The 16048-nt window shown below is 43.8% G+C and overlaps 2 protein-coding genes across 2 annotated transcripts; one reads left to right on the forward strand and one right to left on the reverse strand.

Moving 5' to 3' along the window:
• Positions 1-1956: 1956 nt before the first annotated feature.
• nrbf2b (nuclear receptor binding factor 2b) lies at positions 1957-8824 on the reverse strand. The gene is made up of 4 exons (XM_085360324.1): positions 8640-8824; positions 7196-7280; positions 6623-6663; positions 1957-5202 (listed from the first exon to the last, which is right to left on the reverse strand). The coding sequence occupies exons 1-4, from the start codon at positions 8730-8732 to the stop codon at positions 4501-4503; spliced, it is 921 nt and encodes a 306-aa protein (XP_085216450.1). The 5' UTR covers positions 8733-8824; the 3' UTR covers positions 1957-4500.
• A 2478-nt stretch (positions 8825-11302) lies between these two features.
• On the forward strand, positions 11303-15681 carry LOC146626114 (NHL repeat-containing protein 3-like). Its single transcript, XM_085360325.1, has 3 exons — positions 11303-11796; positions 13739-13941; positions 14035-15681. The coding sequence occupies exons 1-3, from the start codon at positions 11508-11510 to the stop codon at positions 14632-14634; spliced, it is 1092 nt and encodes a 363-aa protein (XP_085216451.1). The 5' UTR covers positions 11303-11507; the 3' UTR covers positions 14635-15681.
• Positions 15682-16048: the final 367 nt, after the last annotated feature.

Consider the following 16048-nt stretch of genomic DNA (forward strand, 5'->3'; position numbering starts at 1 on the left):
ATCAAAGCAAGGAGATGGTGATGAACAGCAAGTCAAAAGTGACCATTCTTTAGATATTTGTACTTATTCAACTGCTTCATGTCCAAAGGCATTTGCCTTTGGACGAAATGAACATGAAACTGCCACAAGGTTGTGCCAAAACGACTACATGTTGTGGAGGTTGAACTGACTATTGTGCAAAGTTTAATTCTGTTGTGAGAAATGCACCAAAGCAACTGAGAAAAACTGTAATAAACTACGTAGAAGCTGATGATTGAAGCCGCCCACAGAGCAGCTTTTGGACTTCTCCCTTTGCCAGAAAAACCCGTTTTGCCAGAGCTGCTCTGCTCAGAGTTCACACCAACAGCAATTAGAAGTGTGTGCAAATCACACAGTACAGAGTTTGTATAGGGCTAAGATGAATCTGACAACAGCACATGAATGTGGTTCTGTCAATATAAGAACACTGCCCGTCACTGACAGCAGTAAAGCCAAGAGTCTGATCCCAAAGGCTGATTCTGTTCATCTGGACGTTTTCAGAGGGAGAAACTTTCATCATCAGGTGACGTCTTCAGTCTCAGCTGACTGCAGGTTCCAATCTTATAAACAGGACATTTGCATAATGACTGAAACCAGCCCACTGATGGAACAATGGGCTGGGAGGTCAGGTCCTTAATCTTAATCATGCAAATTGATGACCATTGATCAACAACCACTGATCAATGGCCATGAGTCCCATTCGCAGAGAGTTGGGGAATGGCTGCAATCACAGCATTGTAAGATGGTGACAGATGTACCCTCAGGCCCCTCCTCCATTCAGAGATGGTCTTTCCCTCCTTGACTCCGCCCTAAAACCAGCGTCCCTCCCTGTCCAGGATGTTACATCCTCATCACTGAACGAGTGTCCACTGGCCTGTAGGTGTAAATAGGCTGCAGAGTCCTGGCCTGACGAGGTGGCTCTGCTGTGTTGTGCCGTCCTCTTAGCCAGAGGTTGTTTGGTTTCCCCGATGTATAAATCCTGGCACTTAACAGCGTACACTATGTTACTCTGTCTGTGTCGGGGACCCGATCCTTGGGGTGGACCAGCTTTTGGTGCAGCGTGTTTTGGGGTTGAAAAGCCAGAGAAGTCACTTGGATGAGTGACGAAACATTTCTGTCATTGAAAACGTCCAGATGAACAGAATCAGTCTTTTAGGATTTACTTACCTGGATGATTGAGCATGCAGCGAGCATGCAGCACCTGGACGACACTCCAGAACTGCCTCCTTATGACATCAGTTACAAAGCTGCAAGAACAATGGAACCAAATGAGATTACACACAGAGCTCTAGAAGATGTGCTTCTGTTCACTGATCTTGAAAAGGAGATCAGCCAGATTTAAAATAAGATTTTTATTTCTGGCTTTAAGCCTTTATAGATGGGCTTAATGACTTGCAGGAAAATGGCCCAGTGTGGTCCCAGGCCTCTGTAGTAGCAGCATATGAGCCACCTGCTCAACTAACTTACCTATATTGGTGGCCCATTCTCAGAACCAGTGCTTACTGAACTGCTCAAATACTACTTGACATTTCCCTGTAGTTGCTTCGACAGCTCTAGGTGGTTTGCAAGTGAAACCCTTAAAGTGAAGCATCAGCAGTAAGAATGTCTTCAGTGGTGTTTTAACAAATCTCTGATCCAACCGGCCACAAGTGGCGAGCTGGGACACAGATGTGTGGGCCTTAGTTAAGCGCTTGGGCATTTGGAAGAACTGAGGTGGTTTTAGAGCTGCTGCTTTCAGTCAATGAGTCAAAAACTTGTCCAAAAACAAGACAACTTGAAGCTTTTTCAGCCGCTGTGATTCTGATAGCTGACCATCTGGCAGGTTTGTCATGCTGCATTCATGCCCTGTGAGAATGATAAAGCAGCTTCTGTAAAGCTCATTTCAAAAACACATGAATAACATGAAGTCCAAATGACACTCTGAGACTGACAGTCAGTTAGCTTTATTCAAAAACAGAACATCATTTTGTACAACTGTTCACATCACCATCGATTTAAAGGCCAGCTAAGCCAAACACGTGGCTTACAATGAATGAGTTTTGCATAGCTGGGAAATGCAGCAAAGTGTCCTGTGTGTAGCCACGTCTTCATCTTCATCATAGTGGATCCAGGAAGGAAATGCACTCTCTTAAGTGAATACACGAGTTTGTACAAGTGCCTCGAAATATGTGATAGTATGCATGCACGTGCTGCACGTGCTGCATGCATTAGACTGCAAGCAACACAGTAAACAAGTTGCCTCGAGTCCTCTTTATTCTGTTGTGCCGACATAAACGATCAGCTTTGCTCGTAGACATGCTGGACTAAACGCTTGCTCAGCTCGGTTAAAGCTGCACCACAGCTTCAGTTCAGGAGCCGGTGAGTGTCGGGACGTGAATGATCCATCAATAAGAATCTTTTAAAGGGATGGCTTTGTGATTAAGCTGGACTAGCCTCGCTGGATGTTCACTGACGGCCTATGATAATATAAACGTGCCCTGCCTGCAGTTTATGCTGCATTCTGCTTCTGTTGTCATGGATGTTTGTGATCAGATTTTATGATGTGGATCAAAATATCTTCAGTTATTTGAGGCATCCAAACAAAAAGAAATTCACAAAGTCACATCCTGGGATGACTGTGAGCCAAACATTTAAGAGAGCTTCAGATTACCGAAGGTGCTTCTTTTGGCTTTGCAGGTAATGTACAAACTGCCACATTTGGGACTAAAAACGTGTAACTGACATAAATTGTAGTTCCTCCACCGGCCACTTGAAGCTCGCGCCAAGAGAGACTCTTTCCCCTTAGACTCACGTTACAATGCCCAGCTACCCACATTAGAAAACAAATTTCCCACGTGTGGGACTAATAAAGGTTATCTTATCTTATCTTAGAAAGCATGTTCACTGGCCTCAAACAATAGTTTTACCCTGCCACAGCTATAAGGAGAGTGAGCAGCCTTTCATGCCTCTGCTATTTGGATACTGGTGAGGCTTAACTTTGGGGCTTGACACAGAGTCAGCCCGTCACCGTCTGCTCACCCCAGTCAAGATGAGTTTATTTGAGCTGAGTGCTCTGCTGCCTTCATGCTCTTTGTGTGTTGGAAACCAGGCCTGCTGAGATGCACCCGTCCAAGAAGTCAAGTATTCTGACTGTATTCACATGTGGTCTACAGTAAACACAGCTGATGTTACCATTAGAGCACACTGTAGTTTAATGTATGCGTGACCACCAGATGATATGGTACTGCAAACGCTCAGGACTAAACATTTCCATTAATGAATAATTACTTGGTTTCAAAACAGGAAATAAAATGCAGACTACAGTTTGTTAGCAGAGTCAACAAGACACGATGAATGACGTCAACATCATAAACAGTACAGACATGAAGATCCTGAGACACAACAACCCACAACTACACTTGTTTTTGAAGAACTGTGTGAAGCATCTGATGGACTCTGCCCTTTGACCTTTGAAGAACACTGTCATTATTCACATGGTGTTTGTTGGAAACCTTAATGTATCAACTCTTCAGAATAGATCAACATATCTGCTCGCTGATGACACTGTGTGCGCGTCAGCCCTCATTCCTATTGATCCCCACTGACACCCATTGATAACCCGTGTGTCTCTACATTTCTGGTGGGGAATAAGAAGAACATCAGAAGGCTTGTTTGTTTTATAAGCCTTCAAGTATCTGCTCAGAAAAACATCAATGAGTCTATTACAAGCTTTTCCCTAACACCAGTATGCTTTCTTATAATTAAGTTACACATGATCTGAATGCATCTGTGTGGATACAAAAGAATTTTAGGAGCAGTTCATCCAGACAATCGACACTCAGTCTTTACCTCTCATGTCACTTAAAATCCAGCTCAGGCCTGCGGTGCCGAACACCTGGAACAAAACGTCCAGGACGGAGTTCATCCGCAGGACCAGTTATTCTGAGAACAGCTGAGTTTGGAGCCACAAAGCACACATACACAGAATTATGTCATAACTCTTGTAGGAAAGCTGTGTGTGTGTGTCCTTTCATAATAATGCACACACTTGCACACACCCCCGCTTCCACAACACCTTAAATAAAGTCTAAATCTGTGGGAAACATCAGCTGATCTGCTGCTGACAGAACTAAGCTGTCGTTGAATGCTGTATGAGATCTGGGTCATGTGATAACACAGTAGAAGTCTGAGACATAAGTGAAAGTTTTGGGAAAACCTTGAACCTTGCCCGTATTCCTGTCATGCTGACACACAGCCTCGCTGCTGTTCTCACAGATTAGTGAACGTTTCCTTTATCTGTGGCTTGGACTGCCTTGCACCAGTGATAGTAGCGTTATCACTTCCTCCCTCTCTGATGTTCCCGTTTGTCGTCTGATTCCACCTGAGCAGAGGCCTCGTGGGTCGAGCCGGTAGCTTTCACTGTATAACGTTTTGGCATCTGAACTCAAAGTCGTACTGGTTGAACCACATGTATGTGTGTGTATGTGTGTGTGATGTGTTCTATTACAGCTTATCCCTGTCTAGTAGCTCCTGCAGTTCATTCTGGATGTCCTCTGGCAGCTCCAGAGGAGGCAGGTCATCCAGACACAGGTCTTCCTGAGCTGGCATTTCCAACGGTGGCAGCTGAGGGATTGCGATCTCCTTTCCCTTCCTTTTACTCTCCCCTCCCTGTCCAACTCCGGTTCCCATAGGACCACCTGCTTGTGGGAGCACCCAGAGCTCGGAGCGCTCCACAAAGTCGGCTGCCTCCGAGTGCAGCCTCATGTTTTCCAGTCGTAGCCGCTCGTTCTCGGCTCTCAGCTGCTGGTTTTCGTTCGTCAGGCCGTCAACCAGGAGTCGCAAGTTCTCGATGGTCGTCTGTTGTTCTTCCAGGCGCGTTTTGTCATCTTTGGTGGTCTTAGATCCCGAACACACTGGAGTTAAAATCTGTGTTCCTCCAGTCTGCCGAGTCTGAAGCTGGTATAGTAAGGTGTCATACTCCCTCTCCCCGACGCTTCCAAGCTCTGCAGCTGAGGCGCCTGGAGAGGCATAGGGCCGGCTGCTGCCCGTGGACGGAGATTTTGAAAAGAACCCTGGCCCGGTAGCCTGCACTAGACCAAGTCGTGTCTTAACCGCCTCTCGCCGAGCTTCTCTCTTCCAGCGCTCTTGGATTAACCGTTGCTGTTTAATGTGACTGTCCCTCTGCAGCTCCATGGACAAACGAGCCTACAGTCAAGGAACAAACAATCACTCTCCTGATACAAGACATACACAAACAATCAGCTCTGAAACTCTGACGATCAGGCAGGTGGGTGAGTGACTTCTGACTTTCCTACGTTTAAGATTTGTCTGTTTTTAAGACTACTACAGATTACTACTTATTGAGATTTGCACAGAGACTGATTAACAGTAGTAGTGCTAATAAAAAAAATCCTCAGCATATCCAACCAAGAAGAGGCCACGGAGACCACATGTCAATGTAGTTTTTATTTACAGCAGACATGTGCAGGTCACCTCTGTCACTACACCCCTGAATCTGCTCTGTGGTCCTGCTCTGCCCCTCTGACACCCTCATGTCTAATCCTGTCCGTCCTGGTCAGGCCTAATGAGAAGTCTTAGCATCTTCAACTCTTTTTGTTTGTGCTGCTGTCTCCAAACCATACATCACAGCAGTGTGATGTACAGGGTCTGCGGTTACACCCGTCTCATTCACACATGCATTCTGTCTCACGTCTACTGATTTAAATAAAAGTATTCTATTCTATTCTATTTTCATTGCTCTTCTTCAACTGTCAACATGACCACTGACCATCAGAGCTACTGATGTACTCCTGCCTGAAACTCCGTCTGTCATTCCTGCTTTTACACCTCACCCACTGTCTCGCTGTCTTCCTGATGTTACATGTTCAACATTACATTAAGTTTATTTTCCCCTTAAATTTTTCTTTGATGATAAGATGGACATTTTAGAGGAAGTGACCCTTAACTTCAGCTGCTGCTTTAAAAAAAACAAACAAACTTGAGTTGTCATGGCTTCAGTTTTCCTCTGGGGTCTACGTCAGCGGTCCCCAACCTTTTTTGGGCCACAGACCGGTTTAATGTCAGACAATATTTTCACTCATCGGCCTTCAAGGTGTCGCGGATAAATAGAACAAAATAAAATGACACGACCGAGACAAAAACTGGTATTTGGTAAATATAATAATAAACATGAATTCACTGTGTAATTGTGTAACTTTTTTAGCAGCGTCCTCCTGAAATGCGCCAACAACATTGAGAGTAACATCCTCCTCTCTGCCCCTTAATGCTCTCTGGTCGCTATGGTAACATGTAAATATTTCTTTCAAAATAAGACACAACTACAACACGGGAAAAGACCCGGGGAAACAGAGTTAACGATAAAAACCCTGAAAACCATAAATTTCACACCCGAGCCTCAACTCTCGCTGCCCGGTACCAAACGACTCACGGACCGGTCCGCGGCCCAGAGGTTGGGGACCGCTGGTCTAGATGATCTACAGCATGCTACAGGTGGTGTTAGAACTGTGTGTGAATCTGAATCAGCATGTTTACATGACAGAGAATATGTTTCACTCCATCACTGATCAAACACAGAGAGATAAAAAGATAAAACTGAGTGTCTCACCTGCTCACACACGGGTGCCTTCATTGCCTCAGTCAGAAAATCTGGTAGTGAGACAGTGTGTGTGTGTGTGTGTGTGTGTGTGTGTGTGAGAGAGTGAGAGAGAGAGAGAGAGAGAGAGATGAGACAGAATACACACCTAACACACACACAGTATATTGGATTAAACATCAGTTTAATGTATGGTCATCACAATAAGACAGGGACAGTATTTGTTGCGCTGGATTGGAGTGAAGTGGATGTAGTAAAAAACCCCAAACCCAACAACACCACCCTTCCTCAGACGCTTTCTTATAAGATGTTACCATGGCTACAACATAAAAGTATATAGGAAGTGAAATGCAGTTTGCTTATGTGAGGAGAGTCAGCACTGTAACGTTCTACTCGTTGTTTGGTTACTTCCTGATTCTGCATAAAAGCAGATCAAGTCCAGAAAGAGTCCAAAGCACATTCAGTGAACGACCTCCGCTCTGCAGAGCATCTACAGAGGAGCAATGCACTACATGGCAGGACTGTAAGGAGAAAGACTGTGGTCGAAGAAGACTGTAAGGAGTGTGTGTGTGAAACTGAGACTACCTGCTGCTTTTCCATGGCAGGAGATGGCCTCTTCATACTTCCCAGCAGCTACCAAACGGTCGGCCTGTCTGCACTGCTGGTGAGCCTGAAGAACGTAAGACAGGGAATGCAATGTGTTACGAGAATGTTAAAGAGGTGGTGGAATGAAACCAGGGATAATATATGAAGCAAAAATACGAAACAGAGACTAGCTTCCCCTCTTTACTGTAAGAAAACTTCTTGTCATACATGAACATTAATGCTATGAAAATGAGACTGATGATCCGATAGAATCTGAAGACTTTAAGTCTTCAGATCCGATAAATTGGATTTTATGTGATTTACTGTGTTTTTTGTTCTTGACATGTTACACTAGCTGGTAGTTCTACTGTAATCCTGGATGACCGAGTTTCAGAGCTGTAGCTAAGTTAGGAGGAAATATTAAGATCAAATGGAGAAGGGTTTCATGTGTCGCAGACATGCTCCTGATCAATCATCTAAAACCCTGACTGTGCATTGCTGACATGGATGGCCTATGTGTCTGCTAAATGCTGACAAGCGGGCCAGAGTCAGCATCCAGCTGACGTCAGAAGGTGCCGTTTTCATCTGGAACGCCTCCTCAACCAATTTATACTTGGAAAGTCGGAGAAGCCACAAGAACCTTAAGTTAACAAACAAGGATCGTGACAATGAAGGTAAAGATTTTAATCTGTAATCCCACTATTGTATTTGTGACTCACTACATAAACCATACGAAGGAAACTGACCAGGCTCTGTCCACTGCTTCAGTATCCTGATATATATCCTTTGTGTACATACAGCACCTACATCTCCTGATGATTTGTGCCCCACGAGTAAATTTGACCTGGGTGCACTTTATTTTTTAAACATCTTCTCTTTCACTTCTGCATCTCTATGGTGCGGTTAGCGTATATTGCTAACTATTGCATGATCCGCCATTGCTGTAAAAAACGAAACGTTCCGTTGGAGTGAATGGGGATGACGCGGCTCTGGTTCTGATTTCCGAGGTAACTGAAACGTTCCCATAAATTGGATTTCCAACTCAGAAAGTCGAAGTAGCTCCACCAATGAGTGTAAACAGCAACCCAACCGTGCCGGTCTGTTCGGCCACGGTTGTGTATTTGTCACCGACTAAATAAACCATGCGCAGAGCGCTGGTTAGCCTCTGTTCGTGAACGGACTGCAGCGGTGTGTTATGAGGCATAAAAGCATTGCGCTATGTTGCTAGTGATGCCTGAATGGCTCTGCTAACGAGTAAAACAGATCCATATATTCTTGTTTTTCCCGACTTTACGCCTTGAGAGTAACGCCAGTCTCTGCTCCAACATCTGACTTACGAAGCAAATGGGTCGCAGCACAACAGCAGCAAAGCTAACAACAAAGCGGCTAGCCGCTAGCTCCTAGCTGCTGTAAAGATAGCCTCTTATTGCAACATCAAACTTACAAGGTTGAGCGGGCTGTCCACGACCTCCATGGAGTCGATCCTTCGACGGCTTACACTACATGAAACGCGCCTCTGTCCCTCACTGACTGTCATTCGCACTGAGATTCAAAAGCTCGAATAAAATAATTACAAGAAAATTACTGTAAAGGAAGCAAGAGTCGCCTCGCTGCACAGCCACAGCAGCGTCGTGACATCACAGCTAGCTTGCATCTTGATTGGTCAACTGTGGTGCTGGGTCGGCTTTCTTCTTCTTCTGTTAATTATTTTAACGGCGTCGGTAAAGCATGCAGCAGCATCACCGCCTGCACTGGCGTGTGGACAGATTAGCAGAGGAAACGAGCTGTATTCTCAATCCTGTAGTTCAAAGATGCTCCTGTAATAATAACATAATCTGTGGTGCTTCCTCTGATTACGATCCTTTCAATCACGCTACTAAATCTCTCCCCACTCGCACTTATTGCATTTTTAACACTTTCTGTCATAATAGAGTAAAGACGGGGTGTTAATGGGTGTAGTGTATGGGTCAGTCCTATATGATCTCCTGCTTTGGGTTCCTGCCCTGCATGCTGTTCAAAACTACTTACTACTTAATGGATTCTCTGTAGATGTATTTGTGTGTCCACTATCTCAACATTCATATCAAATCTTCTGCATATGATTATGAATTATATTTTTTCCTTTGGTGCTAATTTTCTATAAACTGAATTCATTTTTGCCAACAAGTCCACCTTTATATTCCCTGAACACATACACGTACGGGCAGATAAGCTCTTCTTTCCTCCCGTCTACTTCGACTTGAGAGACACACAAAGCAGAAACTAGACTTGTGTCTAACTTTCTTTAACACCAGTTTAGCTTCTCATCAAACAAGCATGTAGAAATCTCACCACGTGCACCTGTAACCATGAATGTACTGATTTTTAGTATTTTTTTTAAAAAGACATGATTTTTTTAACTGATAAAATAAATAAATATAGGATAAATCCCGACTTATTTGCACAGTCTTCTACTTCCTTTCCTGCAGGCTGCATTTTATTTCAGAGACATTCCATTTTTCTACCCAGTGCGCCCCATCTTTAGCATAACGCAATTTTCCTACATTTGTTCAGTCTTTTCAAAAACGTCATTATTCTTTATGTTAAGTAATATACGACACATCATACGACAGTCGGCACCTATTTTTACTTCTTTTGTCCTACCAAACAGGAATTCTAATGTCAACTTTTACAATTTGCTATTTACTGCTTGTTTTCTGAGTTGCAGAAGTCCCTCACCACATTTGATGAGGAGCCTCTGTTATCATCAACTCTATGCTCCCTGATCTTAATGCCATGGATCTATAGCTTAACAGATTTGTTGGGTCTTTACCTGAATTGACTATTTACACTATAACTGCTTGGTTTGATTGAGGGGATTGGGATAGCTTGTGCCCTTTACTAATATACACACAATCATGATCATTTATGAACTTTTTCAATCTCTTCATTCACATGAACGAGTTCTGCTACGACTCCCCACATCACATTTCCTCTGATGGGGACACCAACGTCATTCAGTATATCAGTTCTCGGTGTGTTGCTAGGATTATGATAATAGACCACACAATGACATGATATCGTCACACTATGTTTATCTGTCCATACCTTGATTACATTCATAATATTATACCATGTCCTATTCTGGGATAAGACATACCACATGTATGTCCTATTCTTCACCTTTCTAGTCTGTCTGTGACTCCTGATTGTATACCAATATCTGACACAATCAAACTGTCATTTCAACCATATTTCTTGAATACATATTAAATTAGGCGCTTCTAACAATTCTGAAACAATTTTGTAAAATTCTTGTCCATTGGCTTCAAGACTCATTGAATTCCACAGTGAATACACGAAGAGCCATCAGACCTTGACAGAAAGTTAGTATTTCTGGAATTTAACATTCTTCTACTGTTTCACAGTGTAGTCCTTAGATAATAATTGTATTGTTTTTTCCTGTCTTAAACAGTAACAGCAAATACAGTAACACCCGGTTTCCTTGCAACAAACAGAGTCACAGTTTTGTGTGAGAGCTGCTCTTCCGAGCACATCCCACGGATCTGTTTACTGCGGAGGCCTTTTGAGTGTTTTTCAATCTTCTGTTTCTTTTTGGTGAGTCCGAAGTGTGGCGTCAGTTTCCTGTTCTTAGCTGACAGTTGTGCCCCCCACTGTGGGGGCCCCACTGTGGTCTTCTGTTGCTGTAACACAGATATGTAAATAACGCAGAGTCATAAAGATACACGCAAAAGAGGTCATTTCTTTAACGCTGTCTGTAAATCCCGCTGACTACAGCTCATTCATTACACATAAAACCAGACAGGGAAACACAGGCATCACCGAGCATCCTCCTCCTCCTGCTGCTGATTCAAGCGACCGGAAATAGAAATGTTTCTGTAAAAATAAAACCTCAACGATATTCATATGTTAGCTTGTTTATGCTACGTTATATATTAAATCTCATGGGTCTATTTTTTAAATTCATCTTTATTCAGTGGTTATTTCTGAACTCGAATGAATCTAGTTTTTTCTTTTCTTTTTCTTCACGCGGTTTTATTGCGACATAATAAACAGAAATGCTTTGCGTGCTTGTCTCACGTGACAGCCTGTTTTGTTTTCGTTTAGTGCTGAAGAGGAAGTGTCTTTCTGTTTGGTCGGTGGGATTCAAATATATAAGACAATCGCGAGCTTTTAACCGTATAATATCTTAGCAGGTATCGTACGAAGGTTCTGCTTGTTCCGTAGCCCGTGTAGCTAAGCCGACTTCCGCCTGTGCGTCCTGCGCGGACACGTACGCAGCATCCTGGCAGCTTTAAAACGAGAGTGTTAAATGAAGTACACGCCAACAGCAAAACCACTGATGCTGATGACAAAGACAAGTCATACGTGTTTGATAGTTTCCAGCATGGCCTCTTTGGTCCTGCTCATGATGGTGCTTTACGGGACCATGAGCAGCCAGCAGCCGGGCGGCTCGAGCCTCAGACACGACTACCAGCTGCTGGGCAGACCCCTGTACAAACTGGATCTGAGCTGGCCCAAGAACCCGGAGCTCTACACCGGAGACGTGTTTGGAGTGGCAGTCAACCAGTATGCTGGGGTGGTGTATGTGGCTCAGAGAGGTAATCACACTCTGTTGGTAAAGTACTTCAGAGTCAAACATCATAATGGTGACTGCGTCATCAGTGTGTCAGTGCAGATGAAGATGATCTTAATTGTTATCTGTTACGATAAGGTCGACATTTGGAAACTGCTTCATTACAGAAGTTAATTTAAACACAACAAATATAATAAAGGTAGTAAAACAGTGCTGCTGAGGTCAGATGAAGTAGCTCACTGTATCAGAGTGTAAGGGCACCAGGTGGCAGCGATGCTTTTATAGATGTTGCCAACGCAACCCAGTGTGGAGCAGGGCTGGACTGGGACACAAAATGGGCCCAGGCATTTTGAGTAGAGCCCCCAGGTATTGTAGGAAAAGCTACAAAGCCTTTGAATGAAACACTGCAGTGACAGTGATGTACAGTCTTGTTGGTATATGTATGATTTCTATACAGGTTACATCAGATGACCACTTTAGTTTAAAGATTCAGATAAATATTTATTAAAAGTGAGACATTTTAAATAAGAATAAGACAGAAAAGTATTTCTTTGTGCCCCCCTCTCCCTGTTAATGCCCTACCTGCCCCCCTAGCAACACTTTGCTAGACCCGCCCCTGCACAGTTACCAGCTGTCAGCTACTTAGAAAAGGATCCTGGTGTTATTTGTCTCTCAGAAACAGCTCATAACTTCAACTCATCCATGTCACCTAAAAGGTAAACCTGTTTCTCCATCACAGCTCTGATGATCCAGTAAGGACATCTCCTGGTTTCATCTTCATGTTTCCCTCTCACCAGATAACCAAACCGACATCATGACCAGCAGCTTTACAGCTGTGGCTCCAGCAAACATCAGCTGATACTAGAAATTAATATTAAATAAATTCTAACAACAGCTGATCAAGCTTAAACGTGCTGCTGTTGTTTAGCGCGACATCTGCTGGTTTCCTCTTTCTGGCACAGAGTGGGCGATAAACAAACAAGAGAGAAAAGCCGATCAGCTGATCATTGATCAGTTTCATGATTGAAGTAGCAACAGGAGAGGGAGGGGGAGATAAGAGAAGAGGCAGCTGTGCAGCGTAAAGACAGAATAACTCCAGCTTTGTAGCTGAAGTCTGGGACGAATCAATACTATTTTCTTCTGTGTATCTGTGATAAGACAAGGGGGCGGGTGCATCTGACCTCCTCGGCTGTAATTGGTCCATTTCAGAATTGATCATGGCACATTGTCCAATCAACCACCTTTCATTGTTTATGCCATTACAAAATAAGCAAAAACCAAAAAACCTTGGCCCGTAAAAACGAAAAATCACCATCGGCCGAAGGCTGGTCAGCTGTGGTGTGGAGGGACATCTGTGTGTGGTATTTAGTACATGATACAGCGCAGTTTTGAATCTGTGAATGTATTATCAAGGTATCTGTAATCTGAGTAGATACACCGAAAGAAGAAGATGATTTTAAAAAAGAAAAAATCACTCAGAAAATTACAAAACGTCAGTACACACGAGGGGTTTGACATTGTGCTGCAGTTCTCTGTTTAACAAGTGCATCAGTTTGTGGACAAACAAATTCTGCAGTGTCACAGTTTTGTGGTCAGGAGTCAGTCGTGTAATAATCAGCAGTTATTTCTCTTCTCCTCCTTTAAATGAAGCACATGTCAGCTCTCAGTCCATTTAACCCAGCATGTCAGCACATCTTTCAGCTTATCCCACACCGCTGCGACCTCTCCCTCTCTCACACATGCACAGCATCATACAGTTCACATGCAGATCTTGTTAGTAAGAGAGTCGCTGCATCAAGCTGACTTGTAGAGCTCCTCATGGACAAACACCAGCTCACATCATTGACCTTTTACAGCCATACGTCCTCAGCAGGGACTAAAACTAAAGGACACCAAGCTTTGTTAAATGCTGGCTGCATGTGGAGTCTGATGCAGTGCAGCATATATGTCACTGTGCTTTCCTTTAGGTGACAACGCCCCGAAGGTGCTGGTGTTCACTACAGACGGAGATTACCTCATGTCCTGGAATACAACCACCCTGGAGAAGCCTCATGGAATATTTCTAGCAGATGCAGCTTCATCGAACCCCACCGTGTGGATCACAGATGTGGGGAACGGCCCGTATGGTCACTGCATCAAACATTACACGCCATCAGGAAAGTTGCTACAGGTGATTTGGTGCTAAGTAAAGCTGTTTCTGAAGTATCTAGTGTGATTCTAGGAATAGAAAACATCCTGTTGATTCTCGATTTGTTCGTCTCAGGTGCTTGGAACGCCAGGAAAAGCAGGTTCTGGACTGGACCCCCTGCAGTTTGATCAGCCCGCCGAGATATTTGTCCACGACTCTGGGGAAATTTATATTGTGGACGGTGATGGAGGGATGAACAACCGCCTCATTAAGCTGTCCAAAGAGCAGAAGGTGATGTGGATGCATGGAGAGAAAGGACAAGGCCTAGCTCAGTTCTACATCCCACACAGCGTGACCGTGGACACGGCCCAGAGGGTGTGGGTGGCTGACAGAGGAAACAAGAGGATCCAGGTTTTTAATTCTGTCACCGGGGAGTGGCTGGGGACGTGGGGGAGCTGCTTTACTGAAGATGCACCCTATTCTGTGCGCCTTACCCCAGACAAAAAGTACTTTGTTGTTGTCCAGCTCAACACCAATCAGATTTCACTGCTGGATGCGCCGCCTGTAGGCATGATTGGCCAGTGCAGAGTGGTCAGTGTGATCCAGTTGGCTGATGATGTGAAGCCCCACTTGGTAGACCTAGACCTGAAAACTGGGGCTCTGTATGTGGCTGAGATCGGAGCTCAACAAGCACAGAAGTTCACCCCCTTTAGTCTGGGTGAAAACTTCCTGTGACACAAGCTAAAACAGCCTGACTGATCATAAACGGTTTATGATCGAGCGTCAACAAACAGGATGTTTAATCCTTTTAATTAGCTGGCTTGAATCAAAAATCAAAAGGGGCTCTATCGTGTACTTTACAACTCTTTTTCTTTCTGGGACTCCACTACAGCAGCTTTGCATGATCACAGTAAGCCCACTGAGGCCCAAGTTTAATCCATGACAGCCCCAACTTTAAACTCTAACCGGAGACAGTCCGGATATTTCTGTGGTTTAGAAAATGTTCTGCTGAGTATCAGGGAACAAACCACTCACCAAAAACAAACTAACACGTTCTCTAGAATATAGGGCTAGACTTGGGGTCCAATCACTAATAGAGGGTTAAAGAAACTGCCCTTTATTTTAAAGTGAACTTTAAAACTGAAAAGTAGTACAATTTCACAGCCTTTTGCTCAGTGGAGTTAATTTTACCTCCTTAGTTGAAGCCTGTCCTCATTAAATGTGAACAAACAGTTTAGTCTTGTAGACACGCACGAAGAGGGGAGATGAAATGAGGTCTCCTTTAAGCAAAGACTGGTCTCAGATTCACTTCAGTTGAATTCAGTTGTATTTACATAGTGCCAATCTACAACAGCAGTTGCCTCAGAGTGTTTTATATTGTGATGTAAAAACGATATGACAGTAATAGACAGAAACCCCTCTGAGCAGGCAGAACCAGGCCCCTCCGGCCCGGCGGCTGAAGGAGAAGAGAGCAAAGAGACAAACTCGAGCCAGAGTTAATCACTGATGATTAGATCCTGCGTTACAACAACGTCTTGTTCTTTCAGCTACTTTTCAGATTTTGTCTTTTGTCAAAATAAGATAAAGGTGAAACAGAGTATCATGGTGATTTGTTTTATCAGGCTGTTGTTGTCGGTCCTCGCTGTAGTCACGTGCCATTTGTAATGTTCTGATTTTGCACTGTTTCAGCAGATCAGAGCCTCTCTGAGATGTGTTCCTTCTTTGCTGCAGACACTTTAAGTTTGTGTGTTTTGCCTGAACCAGAATCTGGTTCAGGCAAAAGGCTGGAGCTGTTCTGATAATATCATCTGATAATGTTGTTAATTCATGTATGATTGATTTGTGTTTTTTGACACAGCAGATGTGTAAAATGCTGCAAAATATTTACATTAAAATCCATCCTAATGCTGTCAGCACTCATCATTGAACACGAGCAGCCATAAAGCTGTGTCCATCACGTGGTCAGAGTCTAATCTGGCCTCTGTTCCTTGAGCACAACGAGTGGTTTGCATGTTGTTGGAAACAGGATTGTACATCTAGAATCAAGGTGTTTCCTAACTGTAGTTTCTGACTTGGCTAAATGTTGTGAAAGACTTTTCTCCACAGTCATTCACTTTGAGTTATGCTGTGCTTTGCACGGCAATAGTCA

The sequence above is a fragment of the Diplotaxodon limnothrissa genome, linkage group LG8 (genome assembly GCF_057381915.1).
Source record: "Diplotaxodon limnothrissa isolate DT_005_m linkage group LG8, D_limnothrissa_male_GT1.1, whole genome shotgun sequence".
Classification (NCBI taxonomy): Eukaryota; Metazoa; Chordata; class Actinopteri; order Cichliformes; family Cichlidae; genus Diplotaxodon; species Diplotaxodon limnothrissa.